We start from the raw sequence: 21,622 nt of genomic DNA on the forward strand, positions 1-21,622 counted from the left end.
TAACCCTCTTGTTTTAAATCAATGTCCAAATGAACAGTTAGATCATGACATGTTGGTGTGGCTATGAAAAATCTTTGTAACCTTTGACATTGGTCACAAGAACATTAAAAACGTATTAAAGGCATGAAAATCCAGTTCTGCTATGAAGTAACAGTGAATCCTAACTAAGCCTCTGATGGTATTTGGAAACATGAAACCTCTTTATCAAAGAAATCCTTACTTTTTCGAATTAAAACAGCTCTGTCCTTTGTTCTAAAAACCCATGTCATCTGTTTGGGGCTTGTCCATTGTAGACAATCATCCTGATAAATGACTAGTTGAGCCAGAGGAACATGAACTCTAAAAACAGAGCTGTTAGAAGTTCATCAATTCACATAGGATCTATCTGGTTTTATCTTTGTTCAAGAATACAATCTAAAACTCATGTATGCACTCATAAAAATGCACCAATCAAATCTCATCTCTTTGTATTGAAGTGCCTAATAAACAAATATTGATTACTAACGACATCAAGTAGAACATTACAGTTTGCCTGTCCCCATACATGACAGACACGTGTGTGTGTGTGTGTGTGTGTGTGTGTGTGTGTGTGTGTGTGTGTGTGTGATGGCAGTCTGGGTCAAAGTTCAGATTATCATCCTATAGATGGTGCTGTTCCTACTGCGCAGCTCATGTTGACGATGATGACTGCCCTCTGCTGCTCATCTAACCCTCTCGTTTGAAAGCAAAAGGATGAAAACCATACCACAGGAACAACACTAGCTTCACTCAGTAAAAAGATATCAGTAAATAAATATGGTAGAGAAATGTCCTTGTGGTGGAAGTTCTCTCTTCCACAGAGCATGTGTATTTGAAAATGAAAAATGGCACTGCCTTAATTGACATGCGTCAGCACAGATTATTGACCTCATAAGAACGCTTTCAATTCCGTTAATCCGCCCTCTGATATCTCTGCAGCGGCAGCCTACAACAACTGTGTCAATCCTCTGCTACACACAGTGAACAGAAGAGTACTGATCACACATATTTACCACAATAAATATGCCTGCATTGATATTTAACATTGAAAATATGAAAGTCAAAGACCCCTCTTTCACATCTGAATAGCTTTTTAAGTCGCTATCTCGAGTCTCTATTTAGCCAGATGGCTCCCTCTCTCAATCCCCACTCACAATCAAGATTAAGATTACACTATTACACACACACACACACACACACACACACACACACACACACACACACACACACACACACACACACACACACACACACACAACACAACACAACACAACACAACACAACACAACACAACACAACACACACACAGAACACAGTACTCATAAATGCGTCATACACATGTTCATACTAACGACAGACTGTCCGTCCCCACCCTGCTTTTTCTGTTAATTCTCTAAATCCGTGCTGTTTCCGACATTAATATGCCCTTGATAAACAGATTCTGGTGATATAACACAGGCTTTCAAAAATGGCCTTTTTAAATGGGCAGAATCCTATACGAGATTCAGTTGTTGAAATTACAACCGAGGCTTAAGTTATTAAACAGAGCAGCTTTAATCATTGATCACAGAAATTCAAGGTTGGAGGAATGGCATGGATTAAAGTATTTTTACCACGAAGCCACATATCCACTGTGATCTGAAAGAGAGAGAGAGAGAGAGAGAGAGAGAGAGAGAGAGAGAGAGAGAGAGAGAGAGAGAGAGAGAGGAGATTGACGAGGATAGATTGACGAGGATAGAGAGAAAGCCCTGCTGTCACTCGCTAGTTTAGTGATTCCAGCTCCACTGAAGGCGACCATCTTCCATTTTCCGTCCCATTCACCAGCTGTTTCTTCTGGGCCTGTGGGCCGCACAGTATGAGGCAGCTACCATGGGCTTTAAGGAAAACTTCTCTGAGATTGATCCTGTCACTTTGAACCTCTGCATCCTCATCGCCAGCTATGTTATCTTGCTTCTGGTGTTCCTGATATCTTGTATAATGTATGACTGCCGGGGCAAGGATCCAACCAAGGAGTACGCGCCGGACCCTGTGCCGACCCAATCCCCCATCAGACTGGTGGTGATGCAGCAGACCACCCCTTCTCCGCAACATCAACGCTGGGACCAGACCAATATGGTCACCTCATATGAGCCTCAGCCCAGTCCAGACTTCAGGGAGAAGAAGAGCACCATGGTCTAGATTCTAGAAGGACTACTGTGGTGCTGAATAACTCAGTCCACCACCCGTTGGAATTATCGCAGCGGGATAAACTTTTGTACATATATGTTTTTTAAAATCTGTTTCTACATTTATTTTTTAGATTGTATTTTTCCCTGGTGGCCAGGACAATGCTAGGATTGGACCTGCAGAAGACCAGTCTGAGACGGTAAGAGAGAAGCATGTGTGTGCAGTGTTGATGCACATGAAATCCGTCTTTTAGAAAGCTCTGGTGGATCACAGAAGTTCTAAAAGAAGAAATGTCACAACTGATAATCAACATGGAATTCAGGAGCTGTACTATTAACAGCGGTTTGTGTTACACGACATGAGAGGGAAATGCAATTGACTGAAAAATGATTGCAGTTTTCAAACCTTATCTTTGCTCATAGCCCAACTATTTATTACATCACAAAATGCCTCAGTGTTTAAATGTGATACAAAGTATTACCAGTTATAATTGTTCATTTTTAAAGAGAGACAGGTCTGTCCCCTCTCAGTGAACGTTCATTGTCATCTTGCTTCACTACTTTGTCAAATGTTACTTGATAGACATTTGTATGATGCTCTGCTAGTGTAATGTTTTCATCGATGACAGACTTGTTGTCCTATCTCAACCAGGACTCAAGAGGAGTGTATTACAAAGTGTCCCCTGGCATTTTCAGATTAGGAGATTGCCCAACATTTCCTCGTATTGTTTATAGGTAAACTAAGGTAGCCATTAGCCAATTACATAACTTGACAGTGTTGAGTCTCTATGAAGTAACCGACCACAGTTCAGCCAAGTGCAGTCCAACCATGGTCCTGACCTGTGAGGCCCAGATTATTCTGCTATTTTGAGACTTGCTTCTTTAATCTCTCTCCCACCCGCCATGAGAAACAGGTTATTTATGGAGCCCTTTTCAGATATGTACCTGCTAACCCTTTGATGTCAAGACATGTGACTTGATTCAGTCAACACAAGTTGATACATGTAAATAAATACATTAACAAATGCTATGTAACGGTTTATATACAGTTAACTCAATAATTACAAGCTGTATTGTAGATACAAATGGTCAGAGTAACACATCAATCAATCAATATGGCATACTGTGTACTTTTTCTGAAGTGCTTATTGTTTTGTATAATTTCCCTGTATGAGTAGTAGCTTCCTGTACGAATGTTCCCTTATGAATAATGAAACTACAGACGCTTGATACAGACTACTCCTATCATCAAGTAAAAATAAACATACTTTCTAAATAGTGTTTTACTTTGATAATTGCTGAATCCTATCAGTGCATGTAAATATTACATGGACTGTTCCAATAAAGAGCTGCAGTATCTAATACTGATAAAGGTGTCCGCAGCACACGCATGGCTATTTCCTGACTGTAGGGTCCAGACTGTCCAGGGCACTTCACTTGTTGGTGATACAGAGAGCACGCCATGCAGTGCCCGGAAAAACCTGTATCTCTCGTGACACAGATACGATGGGAACATTGTATTCCCAAGCCCCACACCAGTCATAATGTAGTGCAGCTCTGCAGTATACACGTGAAACGAGCAAAGTCCCATAGATATTTATTGATGTGACGCAGTGCTGTTACTGTAGGTCCTGAGTCCTGACTTTGCCTAATGTACAGTATATGACTCACTAAATAGCCAAATCTGTGCACACATTCCTTGACTTGATGTTGTCTGATTCCAATGTGTTTCCTCTTTTGTTCTGACAGGCAGTGTTTCCATTTGGCATCTGTGTTATAGGAATATGAGACGCTTAGAGAAGGTCTGTCTTTTGTTCTGTTGTCCTATTGCTGAAATGGTAGAATGCATCCACAATGCAGGCCTCATGAGGACTCGCAGGTATGGATTGTCGTGGCCATACATTCCCCTCCTGAAATTCACTAGGCCATCACAGACTCCATTGAACAACTACAGTATATTGAGAGAAAGAGGTTGTGGCTAACACTTATCCAATTATTCAGTCAATCTGCTTGAATTAGGATCTCTAAAAGAGAGTGCAAGCTGAGGCTATAAACTGAATTAAGTCCTTGCATGTAATATAATTAAACGGCAGTAATCATACATTCACTCGAAAGTGCGACGGAGTACTCACTGCCAAAACTAGCACCTGTACACACCGAAATAGCTTTGCCCATGCCATCTTATCTGGAGTATAAACAAATTAAGCTGTTTTAGTCCTTATACTTAGAAATGCTACATGTATGCACCTTGCCCTGAGCTGACACACCTGGCAAAGCAGCTCCAATAGCATGATTACAGTACAACAACATCAACACCTACAGTACCAACAGAAGATTACAGTACATCAACATCAACACCTACAGTACCAATAGAATATTACAGTACAACAACATCAACACCTACAGTACCAACAGAAGATTACAGTACAGCAACATCAACTCCTACACTACCAATAGAATATTACAGTACAACAGCATCAACACCTACAGTACCAATAGAATATTACAGTACAGCAACATCAACACCTACAGTACCAATAGAATATTACAGTACAGCAACATCAACACCTACAGTACCAATAGAATATTACAGTACAGTAACATCAACACCTAGGGAATCACACATCTCTTTATCAGTTATTGACAGAGAGAGACACTTATATTCTTGAAGTAATTTACTTGGGAAAATGTATTTCTCAAAATCTGGAATCAAGAGATTCCAACTGATGAGAAACTAGCCATCTGAAAGGATCATGTTCTTCTGAGTATTAAGATGTAAAAAAGAATTACCACTAAGATAGAATACCACAGAATCCCATCTAAGTATATACTGTATGTGAATAATTGTACCATTTAGAAAAGGCGACATGTTGCAGGACAATGGGGCTCCTAAGGTCTAATATGAACATAAATCCGAATGTTCCAAATATCTGAAAATGCTTGCAGTGTTTTTGTCAACAGTGAAGAGCAATGATACACCAATGTATTAGCTGGGTGCAGGTCGACTGTCATGCCTCTATGCAGACACTACACCAGTAATCCTTTGCTACAGGGGGAAATGTGCTTTACAGTCTAAGAACACACCATACTCAGCTTGTTAGCTACTAGATCAATTCTGATCTCTGTTGAGGCTGGGACACTACACAGGCTCGATCTTACTTTACAACAGTTTGATTTATTGATTGAAATGGGCATTGACAGCATGGCTATAACATACACTAATATATCCACCATGCCATGAATTGCAAAATGCAGCCATTTTATTTCCATTTCTTTACTGAAACCTCAAAGGGCATAGCTATGTATTTAGATGTTTAGCCTTTTCACATTGACAACATTGATTCATCAAGCATCTGAATATCACACCTTTACATTTCTTGTCATCTTGTGAGGATGGAAATATTCTGTGGCTTTTCCTAGAGGTGTTTCCAGCCTATTGTAATCCACAGTATTGGGATTCCCATGTCTTCCCTTTTTAGAGGTACTGCATTCCAGCATGAAACAGTAAACCAATTACAGAGCTGTTTAACCCTGGCATCACGTGTCTTCACAAAGCCTCTGTTATCCTGTGCGTAGTCCCGCCAGTTTCTGTCTTACAGTAGCCACTAAAGATGTCATATTAACAGCATGGCCTGCTGTGTGCATGTACAGTACAGTACATTGCTGTTGGGCAGTATGGAGCATTGTTTAATACTGTTGATCTACATGGTGTAGAGAGCTTTTACATCCTGGCAGAGGGCTTTGTTGGGCAAGCTTTGGGTGTTTAAAAGCAATCAATGAAAATAAATCACACACAGCCTTTACAGTATGTGTTGCCATAGTGTGACACAGAGGGTGATTCTTGTGAGATGCTTAACATAATACCTGACCTGACGGACCTTTAACCACACTTCCACTGTAACATGATCTCTTCCACTTGCACTGCCGTTGTGGCTCGTGGAGGAAGTGAAATGGGTCTTCAGGTTGTTGACTGTGAGCAGAGTGGGGTAACGGATGAACTCTGCATGTGCCTCCAACATGTAACAGTGTCAGAAATAGAATGAGCTAAACACTGTTTTATAGCATATTTAGAAACACAGGGACACTCTGCTGAGCTGCTAAACCCTGTGTTTGCATGACAGAATGCCAACCTCCATGTCTCAGTCCTGTATCGCATTAGGGGTGTTAGCATGGCACCATGGGGGAACTGCAGCCTTGCAGCAAGAACAAGGAAATGCTAAACCCTAACATATGGCTGCTCGCATCCTCCCGTTGTCTCTGCTAATGTCATTCTTAAAAACCCTGCCTGCCTGCCACCCACCATCTCAGCTGTACTTCCACAGCTGGTGAACAATGAGCTCCTCCTGGGCTGGATAAACCACATTTGAACTGTCCAATGCATGGTGTACCCTAGGGATAGGATCTTGTGCAAAAAGTGGATTTTACTTTCATGAACTACAATACACATTAGGCTAGGGCTACTTTTGTAATCCTTTGGCATCACAACATATAAAACCAGAGAGATGAATTCCTACTTAGAGGCTTACCTGTCTGTCCAAAGATAACATGTGAAATATTTCTCTACGGGGTTGATTATACATCTTATTCTGAATTTACCAACACAAACATTTAAAATGGATACATTTGGGAATGTTATCTTCTCATGCATAAATGTGCTGGTTATTAATGGTTCTGAACGGTATTGTGCAATGCCACTGCGTTGAAGTTGAGTCAGTATGGGCTTATGTTTCACTCTGGTTGTAATAGCCCAAAGAGGAAAAAAACTACAGGCATTTGTCAGTTTGAAACTCATTAAGCTTGCATATTGCACTTAAAGTCTTATGTAAACAGCTATGTGTTGTGTTATCTAATGCTGTTCCTGAATGATCCAGTTACATTACTGTCACTGTTATGTAACTCTATGGGTTAGAGAGTGCTCATCAGATACATTGCTGAGTTACAATGCCATCACTGTTATGCAACTTTATGGTTAGAGTGCTCATCAGATACCTTGCTGATGTGAAATTCAACATAGGCTAGCAGCACATTGTTTTGTGTCCTGTCCACATACAGCACAACACAATTACCCATAGGGACATATTTGCATCTGATAACATTGTGAACTAATCTCTTCGCATCTGTTGAAACAGGCCTATGATGTAATATCAGTTTATTTGCTCAAGTTTATTGACACTGAGATAAAAAGTCAATACTAAAAGGCTGAATTCAGAAAAATACATGATTAATTCATGACACAGGACATGATATTGGACTCTGAACAGAATACAAAAATAATGTTGATGCATATTCAGGTTTTCGTCACTAGTTGCCACACCCACAAAGTCATAAACCCCGGCAATTTATACAACTTCTCTTCTTGAAATTAAAATCTGATTTCAAAACTAACGCTAACATTAACATTAACCTTAACCACACTGCTAACCTTATGCCTAAACCGAACCTTAATTTAAGACCAAAAAGCTACTTTTGGTTCTCATGAATTTTTTTCGATAAAGCGTTTTTAACTTTAGGGTTGTAGTAACTAGTAGAAACCCATATTCAGGGTTGCTGGTTGAAAAACAAAAGTAACTACTACTGTTACATCTGTCTATCATGGTGTGACAGATTTTGAGACCTCCTCCAGCCACCCACACTGTCATAAGATGATTGATTGGTCTGATAGGACGATGCCCCGCACTTTTAGTGCTATTACTGGTTCAAGCATCCGTCATTCAAAATCTCTTTGCTTGAACTAAACACATTTCAAGCGTGAAAAAGGGAACAACGCCGGTGTCTACAAGGGGGCACAAGTGTCAGGAGGATATGTCTTTGCTAAATGATAGTATTAATGTAATCGATTGAAGCTAGTTTATATTTGCAGCACAATGGTATTAAGGAAAATACTAAAATAGTGTCTTGATGTATTGATTTGGGCTGGGGGTATCTTATTATGTGTACAGATGACTGATTAGTTGATGACGATAGCTGGGCCTTCACTTTCTCTTGTTTTGGCTAGCTTTCTAATTTCCCATTTGGCTAGCTTGCTGATTTCCTATTTTTGACTGTAGCTCGCAAGCTAAATCTTGCTTCGTGATTTCCTCCCTTCGTTTTGCGTGAAGGCATTGAAATGAAGAGAGTGAACAGCCTTCAAAGGTGGGTTAGCTAAAAATGTGGCAGTCAACCAATGTTTGCATTATGATGAATTTAGCTATAGATAGATAGCTGGCATTCATTTGTTCAGGCAAGTGGTCTTGTTAACGTAAGTGAACCTAGCTATTGGCATTTACTGAGCCTTATTCTTAGATGGATTGTTTGTTTGTAGCCATGAATTGAGCAGAAACATGGTCATTGTAGCATGCAGTACTATAGCCTACTAGCTACAATGTGTCCCACCAGGAAATACGATATAGCACAGGGAAATGGAATCCGGTAAAACAAGTCGCCATAATTGTCCAATCATTGCTTTGTAAATAATGGTTATATGTCCTTGATGAAGGGTAATTACATGTTATCAGAGTGACGCTGAGACTCACTTTAAAATGTGTGGCAAGATTCAAAGATGATTGCATTAAGAATTAGGTTTCAGCTATGATATGACACCTCGAGTATGAACAAATCTGTTTTGGTTATTGAACTACACTAAGTGAAGTGGATCAATACCCGGTAACAGAATGACTGTAACAGATTGACATCATGGGTCTGTACTATACATGTATAATTATGAATATCATTCTCTTCATGGTGAAGTGTCCTATACAAAGGTAGAAACATTTAATATCCTCCTTTGCATGTTTATTCTACACACGAGCTATTATTCAAAATGTTAATCTTTTTATTTATTTAACCCCAATGAGCTCTGCCTCTATACATGACCAAATGTGGTCGGTCTGGACCAAATCTCTACCAATCATAGATGTCTATGTTTCACAAGTTTGGACATTACAGTAAATTAAAGGTATAGTACAGTATAGTGCTGCAGAGCAGAGTATATAGTTCAATACAGCACAGTATAGTCCAGCAGAGTATATAGTTCAATACAGCACAGTATAGTCCAGCAGAGTATATTACATTATATGGTAATCTACTCATGTGCTCTACTGTACTGAACTCTACTTCCATCTCCGTGACCAGAAATCAAAGCTTTTGTATATTCCACATTTTTAGGATTTAAAATGGTTGAAACATGTATCTATGCCTTAATTTTTTTTTTAAATACAGACTCTTAGCTTTCATTTGGAACAAAATGTTAAATGCTCCTATAAACTTCAGGTTATTGCTGATTGGTCCTTTTTTACATGGAAATGACCTGAAACTAAACTACTTTTCCTTTTTTTTTTTGGTCAATCACTAAAATGTGAATGTACCAGTAGGCCTTCATGTGTTAATTATATGCTATTTTTCTTTGGTCAATCACTAAAATGTGAATGTACCAGTAGGCCTTCATTTGTTAGTTATATGCAATTTTTCTTTGAGATGTACTGTATGTCAGTTTCTTGTCTTCTCGTGTTATTTTCCTGCTTCCTTCAATTGGCATGGCATACTGTTGCATGAACAACCCAGAACAGTGTGGAAACAGCCCTGAATCAGGATAACCTCTAACACCGGTATTGTACCAGCCCCTAGTCCTCCCCGCTACCTGCCCCACTAACACTTGCTGCATGTTGCTGTATGTTTCAGGTTCATGAACAGGCGGGCCAGTGCTAACTGCCGCTACCAGCCCACCTGCTATGAGCATGCTGCAAACTGCTATACTCACGCGGTGAGTTCACCTTCCCTAAGTGTAGGCCTACTGTACAAAGACGGGTTTTCAAATGTCAGACCTCAATTGCTCTTTTTCCCATGCTTAATTCTATTGACGGATTTCTACCTGGTGTTGATAGGGTTATGGAGAAAACATTTGATGAAAAACACTATCATTATAAACTAGACTGAGTGTATGTTACAACAGTTGGTAATGTTAATCTGTCTCCCTTTGTCTGTACCCTGCAGCTACTCATCGTACCAGCTGTTGTCGGCATGGCCCTGCTGCACCGGCTCTCAGACGACCGATGGGAGAAGATCACAGCCTGGGTGTACGGCATGGGCCTGTGTGCCCTCTTCCTGGTCTCCACTGTGTTCCACATCATCACCTGGAAGAAGAGCCACATGAGGTGAGGAGACAGAGTAATGTTCGATCACACTAGACCAGGGGTCTTCAACCTTTTCTTGCCAAGGGACCCCCTCCCAGGCAAAATGCCGACCCAGGGACCCCACCATACTTAAGTAAATATTATGTTTTACATGTCATGTTATCATCAGGTGAATGGAAAGGAGAAGTAATCAACATTTTAAAGTGAATAGATTTGTTTGATTATTTTGACCTCCCCACATTATAATTGAAAGAGGAAGTGTAAACTCATAGCCTATTAGTTAGAAAGGTAACTCCAAACTCATTTTCGCTAAGAGCAGTTGCTTAGCGCTGGTTAAACAAAGGTTAGCCATGTGTTCAAGTCCAAGCCAAGAGCTTACCAGCAGCACTTGTTGCAGTGGTAGCCTATTCACGGGTGCTTATTCAAAGCCTATGTCAGATACTTCAGTGAGTTTAATTTGCAGTAACAGGTCTGACTACCTGAGTTATATTATACAGCACCCAGCACATAATAATTTTAATTGCATACTAGGTATGAGTGGGCAGACGCAATCAAAGGCCAATGAGAGAAAAACTGAATGCTTGGTCTTGATTCTAGGTCTGTGGAGCACTGCTTTCATATGTGTGATAGAGTGGTCATCTATTTCTTCATCGCTGCCTCCTACACACCATGGTAAGTTCTATTTCTAATACCAATTTCCATATGTCACTTATGGGATGCACCTAAGGGGCGGATCGCAAGCTCAGAGTATCCAATCACACAGCATCTGTTGGAGACAGAGTGACAAATATCGGCAATAGAATGGCCTTACTGAATAGCAACTGTAAGTGCTGTTATTGTGAAGTTGAAACGTCTAGGAAAAACAACTGCTCAGTCGTAAACTGGCAGGCGTAGTGCGTAAAAATCGTCTGTCCTCTGTTGCAACACTCACTACCGAAGTCCAAACTGCTACTGGAAGCAATGTCAGCACAATAACTGTTCGTCGGGAGCTTCATGAAATGGGTTTCCATGGCCAAGCAGCTGCATACAAGCCTAAGATCACAATGCTCAATGCCAAGCATCAGCTGGAATGGTGTAAGGCTTGCTGCCATTGGACTCTGGAGCAGTGGAAACACGTTCTTTGGAGTAATGAATCACGCTTCACCATCTGGTAGTACGACAAAATAATCTGGGTTTGGCGGATGCCAGGAGAACGCTACCTGCCTGAAAGCATAGTAACAACTTTAAAGTTTGGTGGAGGAAGAATAATGGTCTGGGGCTGTTTTTCATGGTTCGGGCTAGGCCCCTTAGTTCCAGTGAAGGGAAATATTAACGCTACAGCATACAATGCCATTCTAGAAGATTCTGTGCTCCCAACTTTGTGGCAACAGTTTGGGCCCTTTCCTGTTTCAGCATGACAATGCCCCTGTGCACAAAGCGACTTCCATACAGAAATGGTTTGTCGAGATCGGTGTGGAAGAACTTGAGCCCTGACCTCAGCCCCATTGAACATCTTTGGGATGAATTGAAACGCCGGCAGAGAGCCAGGTCTAATCGCCCAACATCAGTGCCCGACCTCACTAATGCTCTTGTGGCTGAATGGAAGCAAGTCCTCGCTGCAATGTTCCAACATCTAGTGGAAATCATTCCCAGAAGAGTGGAGGCTGTTATAGCAATAAAAGGTGGACAAACTCCATATTACTGCCCATTATTTTGGAATGTGATGTTTTACAAGCAGATGACCAAAAGTATGTGGACATGTAGTGTATATACAGTGCATTTGGAAAGTATTCAGACTCTTTTTCCACATTTTGTTACGTTACAGCCTTATTCTAAAATGGATGAAATAAATAAAAATCCTCATCAAGCTACACACAATACCCCATAATGGGCTCCCGAGTGGCGCAGCAGTCTAAGACACTGCATCTCAGCGCTAGAGGCGTCACTACAGATACAGCCTGTATTTGAACCAGGGTATCACAACCGGCCGTGATTGGGTGTCCCATAAGGCGGCACACAATTGGCCCAGCGTTGTCCGGGTTCTTAACTGACTTGCCTAGTTAAATAAAAATAATGACAAAGCAAAAACAGTTTTTTCGAAATGCTTGCAAATGTATTAAAAATAAAAAACCTATACCTTATTTACATAAGTATTCAGACCTTTTGCAATGAGACTTGAAATTGAGCTCCGGTGCATCTTGTTTCCATTGATCATCCTTGATGTTTCTACAACTTGATTGGAGTCCACTGAGACTCTTCCTAGAGCTGGCCTACCAGCTAAACTGAGCAATTGGGGGAGAAGGGCCTTGGTCAGGGAGGTGACCAAGAACCCAATGGTCAGCTCCAGAGTTCCTATGTGGGGATGTGACAACCTTCCAAAAGGATAACCATCTCTGCAGCACCACCAATCAGACCTTTATGGTTGAGTGGCCAGATGGAAGCAACTCCTCAGTAAAAGGCACATGACAGCTCGCTTGGAGTTTGCCAAAAGGCCCGTAAAGTACTCAGACCATGAGAAACAAGATTCTCTCGTCTATTATTGCCTCCATTTTCCATAAGACATACAGAGCTTTGTACCTTTAAATCTGAGAACTGAATGTGACCTCTTTATTGTTGGCCTACCAGGCAGAATTACAGGAGGATGTGGGGGAAACAACTGGATTCAGGTACTCTGAATCTGGTTTCTTGGGATGAGATCTGTATGGCTACAGATCTAAACCTCTGTGCCTCCCATAATGCCATCCAAGGCTGTGGTCATATTATGAGTCTGGCGGTGGTGGGAGAATGGGCTCTTTGGCTAAGCTTGTCCAGCTTGACAGATAAAGAAAAAGTGGACTTCCTGGATGCCCCTGTGATACCCAAGGAGTTGTTCGGCCCGCTGTCGCCGCCATGCAGCAGAAGTGCAACATGTGTATGGAAGAAGGTGAAACCTTCAACTTCTGCCTACCCCGCAAACCAGGGACAGGGCAGCAAGCTGGCCTTAGGGGCCCTGAACCCCAGTGACACAGCAGACTGCCAATACCCAGGCTAAGCTTTTGAATCAAGGCAAACCTGAAGCCAAACAATCCTTTTCGGCGGCCTCAGCAAGGTTCCTCCCTCCTAACCCCCCTAAGGGGGGCAAGAAGTGCCAGTCAAACTAGGTCACAGCCCTAAGTGGCAGAGGAGGATAGTGTGCAAAGCCTCTCTCGGGTTTAACTTAAGCTGTCCCTCCCCCTCGCGTGACAGTGGTGAGGCACATCTGTAAAAATAATAATATGTATACACTATTCCCTTTTGCAAAAGCACACTTTCGTGACATTGCTCACATGGGAAGATGGAGGATGTGCACTCTTACCATGAGTGCCATCCCCCTTGGACTCTCCGCTTGGCACCTTATCAGGTTTTAGCCAGGGATGAAAAAGTGAACATGTCCGTTCTCCCTCTGGTCTCTTCTGACATACGGAGCTGGATGACAGATTGCCTTTTGCTATTATACCATAGCTTCCTTATTTTTCCTTGCCTTACGGCATTGTTGCCTCTGTCTTTTGCACTAGCAACACAGTAAAAACAGGCTCATGTGGGCACCTCCTCGGTACTAACACCAGGAGGCGCCATCATGAACTGAGCAAGGCAGGGGAGAAATCTTGCACCTTTCTCTGTTTTCATAGTGACAAACAGGAAATCAGGTTTCCAGGGTTCACTTTAGGGACCACAGTCTTTTTTTGGGCAATTTTATGGCAACTTAGCTCTATTGATAGAAAACTATTTTTGTTGAGCTATAGGAGAGTCAGTACAGCATTCCATATTCCAAAAATAAGAGGGGGGAAATGGTTACCTTTGCTGGGCCCCAGAGCACCAAGTCCAATGCGCTCAGTTTTTTTTTTCCTTGTCCCGTTCTTAACTGCGCTTGGTTTGCACAGTCTAAGATTAGGCCAGCTCCACCTTTGCTTTCTGAACGAGCGGCTGAGGAGATCTTCGCTCATTCTAACCCTCCCTTCCGGGGTAGGGCCAAACAGACCAGACACATACAGGCAACTGCCAGAATAAAGGAAGCACCAACATAAAGTGTCTTAATAGGGTGTTGGGCCACCACGAGCCACCAGAACAGAGTCAATGCACCTTGACATAGTTTCTGCAAGTGTCTGGAACTCTATTGAAGGGATACGACACAATTCTTCCACGAGAGGCTTTGATGGTGGTGGAAACCACTGTCTCAGGCACCACTCCAGAATCTCCCATATTGGGTGGAGATCTGATGACTCGCTCACACACACGCTTTAAACCCCCTATGTTTCTTTGAGACCCATGGGCAACTGGGCATTTTCATACATGAGCATGATGGGATGTTAATTGCTTAACTAACTCAGGAAGCACCTGCTTTCAATATGCTTTGTATCCCTCATTTTCTCAAGTGTTTCCTTTATTTTGGCAGTTACCTGTAGCTGATCTATTGCTTAGGATTAGGATCTGTTTAACCAGCATGTTTCCTTCTTTCTTTTGGCTACACGGGTTGCCCCCGCTAGTCATTCCATTGGCCGGTCTCTTTCGCGCAAAGAACCCCGCTCGGTAACACAAAATAGCCATACCTATTGCCACCTGCAGTCCAAGAGGATCAAGCATGTTTTGCAAGAAACATTCATGCTCATAAGCCTTCGAACCATTACGAGGTATCCTAGTTAACTGGGACAACTCTTTGCCCCCCCCCCCCCCCCCCCGTGGAATTATTACGCCCCGGGGTGAACATGCTGGCACTTCAAACCAGTCCCTGAGAACCCGGCCTCCCCATCTATCCAGACTGACTCGAGAAGACACTGTTAGAAGCGTCAACCCTATAACGATCTTTTGGAGACCCTGCCCCTAAATGATTAAGCACCACTAGGGGTGGAAGCCACGGCACACCCTCTCAAGGGTAATGCCCTATGCTTTTTCTCTCTATCCTAGGCCTGACACCCCCACTCTAAGCAGAGCGAGGTAACAGGCTTATCCCTGATCTTCGACTCCTGCAATGACTAGGTGCACCCTGGTTAGCGGAGACCACTCTCCTGCTCTATAACCAGTCCTGGTAGCCACTGTTATACAGGGATCCACGGACACTAACATACGGAAAGATTTGTACCCTCACCCAGTAGCCGTGACCCTCTGTGCATAGCCCGTGGGAGGATAAATCTGAATGTGACAAGCCGGCCACTGATGAAAATGATGAAATGAATGAAAATAAAACCTAACATAACTCAAACGGAAAGCATTTGCATTTCTGCGCAGTCCAGGCAGTGCTGAGAGGGAAAGTTTGGCCTGCTATTTGTTCTGGTTCTGGTTGGATGTCTCATCTTTCACAATCCAGAGTGCCAGTGCCCCACATACATGCCCATTGTTTGGCGAAACAGACAATGCATTTTTTGGAGAAGTGGTGTAACCTACACAGATCATTCCTTAAATGCTCCGTATGCTTCATTGCAGGACTTTTTTGGACAGAGGGAAGATCTCCAAACGTCCAGTTGACTGCTATCTCGCCTGTCACACAGGCCTCGACAGGCGTTATACTTCTCTTTCTAACCCGCTTTACCGTCTGCCCTATGCCTGCAAAACGAATACGCGGGCTGTACTCACTGGCAGCCAACCCCTGCAGAGGGAGGCCCCCTACATCGTTAACGGCTATATTGAGATAGTGTAGGCTATTGTATTGGAAAATATAATAGCAAGGTTACAGCCCGGAAGGGCTCATTCCACTAGAGATATGACTACCTCTTGGGCACTGGTCTAAGGCATCTCCTTAGGGGAGATTTGCGCTATAGCGTGTTGGGCCACCCCTCATATGTTTGTGGTCTTCACCGACTGGATGTCACTGCACCTTCGTGGGGCATACTCCCTCAGTGTCGTAGCCTCTGAGGGGTGATGCTGTTGGAGCTACCCTGGCTTCAGGGAGCATGTCTGTGTTATGGGAGTTTGCTATATCCCATTAGTGACACATTGAAACAAGTATAAGAAATACAACTTTGGGTTACTTGTGTAACCCCGGTTCTATGAGAATATGAGTGAGATGTCACCACTTTTCGCAAGAGCGCAAGAACTAGAGGCATGATTGAAAATGACCAGTTGGCTGGCGAGTGGCTCCCTTTATGGAGGAGAGGGGCTCACTTCATTCGCCAATCGACCAGTCTGTCTTCAACAGACGCTGTGTGATTGGATAATTCGAACCTGTGACCCCACCCGTAGGCATATCCCGTAAATGTCACTGGTATTCGCATAGAACCGGGGTTACACAAGTAATTCAAAATGATCTCGTATGTGATGAGGATCCTGTAGTTAGTATGTTTCCCTAGGCTAAAGTGTGGAATGAACATCATCTTTCTCTCCTGCCAGGTTGAATCTTCGTGAGCTTGGCCCACTCGCAGTTCACATGCGTTGGTTTGTATGGCTAATGGCTGCGGCAGGAACGATATACGTCTTCAACTACCACGAAAAGTCAGTATAATAACCTTTCTGCATTTTAATGATGCCTTTTTTGCAATGTAAATGTATATTTTTTTAACTAAATCTTCAGTGGAGTAATTGGATATGTACAGACTACGGTCTCAATGAATCCTATAACAATGAAGCTGATGAACAGGGCCATTGTTATATCTGCTAACCATCATCACTTGTTTTTGTTCTCAATTTTGTAGTTTTTCTGGTGATAAAGTAGGTCTTTTTTTAATATGGAATATTCTGTGTGTTTTTTGTTCTAGGTATAAAGTTGTTGAGCTCGCCTTCTATTTGACTATGGGTTTTTTCCCTGCGTTGGTTGTAACATCAATGGTAACGTACTCAGTTTTACATATTGACTTTCTGCTGTAATCTCCTCACTCAGTCACCACCCACACTCACAGCGGTAGTGGCAGTGCTGCTTACATCTGCATCTGCTGCTTACTGTTTGCTTTGACACTCTGTTTCGAGCTCTCTGGCAGACACATTAAACATGACCGGTTCTCCATAACTTAATTAAAATGGCCCCTAGAAAATCTGGAATCTGTCAATTCCACCAAACCGGCGTCTACATATGTGAAAACAGCGCATTTCTATGATCTGTGGTTAAAAAAATAAGGTCCTAAAAGAAATGCTTCTCTGTGACATCACATGGTAGGATTAAAAGGGAAAAACTGATTTTCAAAACCTGCAATGAGTTTCTTGCCCAAGGGAGGGTATTTTCTTACTCCCCACGTCTCCGTCAATCTCATAGTGTTTGAAAATCACTTGTTTTTAAAATGTTTCAACTTTTGATGATGTCATCGGGTAGAACTGTTCACTTCTTTTTTTTTCTATAAAACTTCGAAATGGGCCGTTGACACTGGAGTTGTGCTGGAGATAGTGAAAATGAGGTTGGAAAGTGGTGGAGTTGTTCTAAGGTGCTCTATCGCTTTGCACCTTTGTAATGCCTACCGTCATCTGGTGTTCTTGCAAAAACATCATGTTAATGTGTGTATTAGTGACTTACTATACATTATCAGTAGCATCCATCGCCAAGTCTTGGTGATCACAGCCTCCATCACCACCCTTCACTTGTGTACCACTATATCCCTCAAACTCAACTCTGGACCTTGAAGCCAGTCCCACTGCATTTTCTATTATTCCCCTCTAATCAGGGTCTGATTTAGACCTGGGACACCAGCTGTGTGCAATTAATTATTAGGTAGGACAGAAAACCAGCAGACTCCGGACCTCGTAGGGTAAGAGTTGAATAGCCCTGCGCTATATGATCAGCAGAATATCTGTTGTTCAGCTTCCTATGCCCCCCTGTGGACTTCTTGTGGTAGTTCACTCAGACTCCAAAGGTTTTTAGGGTTTGTATTACTGTACTATATTCTAGTCCTTTACATGAGATTTTCCCCCACATTTTCCACAGAACAACACGGATGGACTGTACGAGTTGGCCTGTGGGGGACTCATCTATTGCCTGGGCGTGATCTTCTTCAAGTCGGACGGGGTCATCCCGTTTGCCCATGCCATCTGGCACGTGTTTGTGGCGCTGGCTGCAGCCGTGCACTACTACGCTATCTGGAAGTACCTCTACAGGAGTCCCCCTGCTAATACTATTCGGGACGCCTGACCCCCACCGCATCAAGTAGGCTAACTGAAAACACATTGCCCTCCAGTGCCTCTCGACATAGGCACCAGCAAATAAAGACTCCCACAACTGCCCACCGAGGATGCAACCACAGCTGGAAAGTTTATGAAAACGACCATGCATTGTTTACTGTTTTCAGGTAGGGAACAGTTTTTCGGTTTATCTTTGACTGTACAAACTTTGAACAAAGGTTATTTGTAATTCTGTTTTTGTACGACTATTATTTATTTGGAACCCCAAACAACTAAAATGATCAACCTTTGACTTCCATTTGGAAATTGTTCTCATCTTCTACACATAATGATACGTTGGGCTGAGTTGATATCAGTGCTTTGTATCACTTCACATTCCATACTTAGTATCTTCTGTCAGTTGTAGTGATTTTGTCAGTCATCTTATTGATTGGAAAGCAGTTGGGAAGGACATTCAATTGAGTTGGGCTTTTCACTCTGAGGTAAATGTGCACGGTACACATTGGACACAAAATGTCTGAATCAGTATTTATCAGTATCTAAGTGCAGTCTCATTTTTCAGAAGCACTTTTGTATGATAAGAACCACAAAGAACCATTGGATATGATGTTTAATAAGTACTCTGATTTGTGTAATTGTATTCTTTCTCACAAATATGGAGCCTTCAGAAGGTGAGTATTTGAGTTGGTATACAGTGCCTTGCGAAAGTATTCGGCCCCCTTGAACTTTGCGACCTTTTGCCACATTTCAGGCTTCAAACATAAAGATATAAAACTGTATTTTTTTGTGAAGAATCAACAACAAGTGGGACACAATCATGAAGTGGAACGACATTTATTGGATATTTCAAACTTTTTTAACAAATCAAAAACTGAAAAATTGGACGTGCAAAATTATTCAGCCCCTTTACTTTCAGTGCAGCAAACTCTCTCCAGAAGTTCAGTGGGGATCTCTGAATGATCCAATGTTGACCTAAATGACTAATGATGATAAATACAATCCACCTGTGTGTAATCAAGTCTCCGTATAAATGCACCTGCACTGTGATAGTCTCAGAGGTCCGTTAAAAGCGCAGAGAGCATCATGAAGAACAAGGAACACACCAGGCAGGTCCGAGATACTGTTGTGAAGAAGTTTAAAGCCGGATTTGGATACAAAAAGATTTCCCAAGCTTTAAACATCCCAAGGAGCACTGTGCAAGCGATAATATTGAAATGGAAGGAGTATCAGACTACTGCAAATCTACCAAGACCTGGCCGTCCCTCTAAACTTTCAGCTCATACAAGGAGAAGACTGATCAGAGATGCAGCCAAGAGGCCCATGATCACTCTGGATGAACTGCAGAGATCTACAGCTGAGGTGGGAGACTCTGTCCATAGGACAACAATCAGTCGTATATTGCACAAATCTGGCCTTTATGGAAGAGTGGCAAGAAGAAAGCCATTTCTTAAAGATATCCATAAAAAGTGTCGTTTAAAGTTTGCCACAAGCCACCTGGGAGACACACCAAACATGTGGAAGAAGGTGCTCTGGTCAGATGAAACCAAAATTGAACTTTTTGGCAACAATGCAAAACGTTATGTTTGGCGTAAAAGCAACACAGCTGAACACACCATCCCCACTGTCAAACATGGTGGTGGCAGCATCATGGTTTGGGCCTGCTTTTCTTCAGCAGGGACAGGGAAGATGGTTAAAATTGATGGGAAGATGGATGGAGCCAAATACAGGACCATTCTGGAAGATAACCTGATGGAGTCTGCAAAAGACCTGAGACTGGGACGGAGATTTGTCTTCCAACAAGACAATGATCCAAAACATAAAGCAAAATCTACAATGGAATGGTTCAAAAATAAACATATCCAGGTGTTAGAATGGCCAAGTCAAAGTCCAGACCTGAATCCAATCGAGAATCTGTGGAAAGAACTGAAAACTGCTGTTCACAAATGTTCTCCATCCAACCTCACTGAGCTCGAGCTGTTTTGCAAGGAGGAATGGGAAAAAAATTCAGTCTCTCGATGTGCAAAACTGATAGAGACATACCCCAAGCGACTTACAGCTGTAATCGCAGCAAAAGGTGGCGCTACAAAGTATTAACTTAAGGGGGCTGAATAATTTTGCACGCCCAATTTTTCAGTTTTTGATTTGTTAAAAAAGTTCGAAATATCCAATAAATGTCGTTCCACTTCATGATTGTGTCCCACTTGTTGTTGATTCTTCACAAAAAAATACAGTTTTATATCTTTATGTTTGAAGCCTGAAATGTGGCAAAAGGTCGCAAAGTTCAAGGGGGCCGAATACTTTCGCAAGGCACTGTAGCTTTTAAAAAGGGTCTCTGTGATTGGACTGAACTTCCAGAAAGATACAATATCTACAGTACATCTGAGATGTCCTGTACTTCTGCACATATCACTGCTGCCACTTTAATGGTATAGTAGATAGTTCCATTATATCACACACTTCCTGATTTAAAAACTCTTCACATCCTAAATGACCCTTCTGTTCTTTGTATTAATTTGAACCTGTTATGTGTTTTTGGATCTTCAATGGTACTCCATTCCCTATCTTTCTTTTGAGGAGTATTTGCCATTTCAGTTGAGAAACTATGAAGACCAGTTCCATTATACTATGAAGTTGAAATGATTGAGAAACGTGTCATGTACAACCAACCCTATAATGATTTTTAATGGTTGGTAGATTTATCCATTTTTAGCTTTCTCTTTTGTTTCTCACAAATGTTCCTTGTGTAAAACACTGTACAGCCCTTGGTGAGCATGCCTTTTGTTTTCCCCTCCCTGACATTTTGTTAGCTATGCTAAGTGGAGAAATCAGATGATTTTGTTATGGATTGTAGCCATTCTGAAATGTCTTGCTCCCTTTACCATAATGTTTTGTAATATTTGTATATTCTGTTTTGGCACATGATCCTGTACTGGCCTTTTTAGGGAAAACATCCGCTTCTTGTTAACTCCCTACTTTATCCATTGGGTGTATTGGTGCTGTACATATAGAAAACAATGTTCACTCTGTAAGAAATAGGTTACAAATGTGTTGATGAAAAATAAATGCCCTCAACATTGTTCCTTTCTTCTCAGTTTGTCCATGTCTTGTAAATGTGTACTAGATCTATAGGTTGAAACTATAGCTGACCTCTGGGGGCTTGTCACAGCACTTCATACAGACAGAAAACACATTTCTCCATTGTTCTATGTAGGAAACCAAACCTTCATTAAAGGAGTTGCATTTCCCCTTAGCTCATTTCCTCCATGGACAGAATGTTAGCCAGACAGTGTCCCAGCAAGA

General features: G+C 42.1%; 2 protein-coding genes across 3 annotated transcripts; both read left to right on the plus strand.

Annotated features, from left to right (window-relative positions):
* The first annotated feature begins 1,785 nt into the window (after positions 1 to 1,785).
* LOC139421445 (small integral membrane protein 36-like) lies at positions 1,786 to 2,293 on the plus strand. The gene has a single exon (XM_071172359.1). The coding sequence runs from the start codon at positions 1,888 to 1,890 to the stop codon at positions 2,194 to 2,196; it is 309 nt and encodes a 102-aa protein (XP_071028460.1). The 5' UTR covers positions 1,786 to 1,887; the 3' UTR covers positions 2,197 to 2,293.
* LOC139421444 (monocyte to macrophage differentiation factor) lies at positions 2,255 to 21,397 on the plus strand. Of its 2 annotated transcripts, none has more exons than XM_071172357.1 (8): positions 2,255 to 2,383; positions 9,840 to 9,921; positions 10,152 to 10,312; positions 10,889 to 10,963; positions 16,610 to 16,711; positions 16,975 to 17,044; positions 18,129 to 19,016; positions 20,639 to 21,397. In XM_071172357.1, the coding sequence occupies exons 1-7, from the start codon at positions 2,346 to 2,348 to the stop codon at positions 18,330 to 18,332; spliced, it is 732 nt and encodes a 243-aa protein (XP_071028458.1). In that variant the 5' UTR covers positions 2,255 to 2,345; the 3' UTR covers positions 18,333 to 19,016; positions 20,639 to 21,397. The 2 variants fall into 2 exon arrangements, with proteins under 2 accessions (XP_071028458.1, XP_071028459.1); XM_071172358.1 differs by lacking the exon at positions 2,255 to 2,383 and adding an exon at positions 7,893 to 8,315.
* Positions 21,398 to 21,622: the final 225 nt, after the last annotated feature.

Source organism: Oncorhynchus clarkii, chromosome 12, assembly GCF_045791955.1.
Source record: "Oncorhynchus clarkii lewisi isolate Uvic-CL-2024 chromosome 12, UVic_Ocla_1.0, whole genome shotgun sequence".
NCBI lineage: Eukaryota > Metazoa > Chordata > Actinopteri > Salmoniformes > Salmonidae > Oncorhynchus > Oncorhynchus clarkii.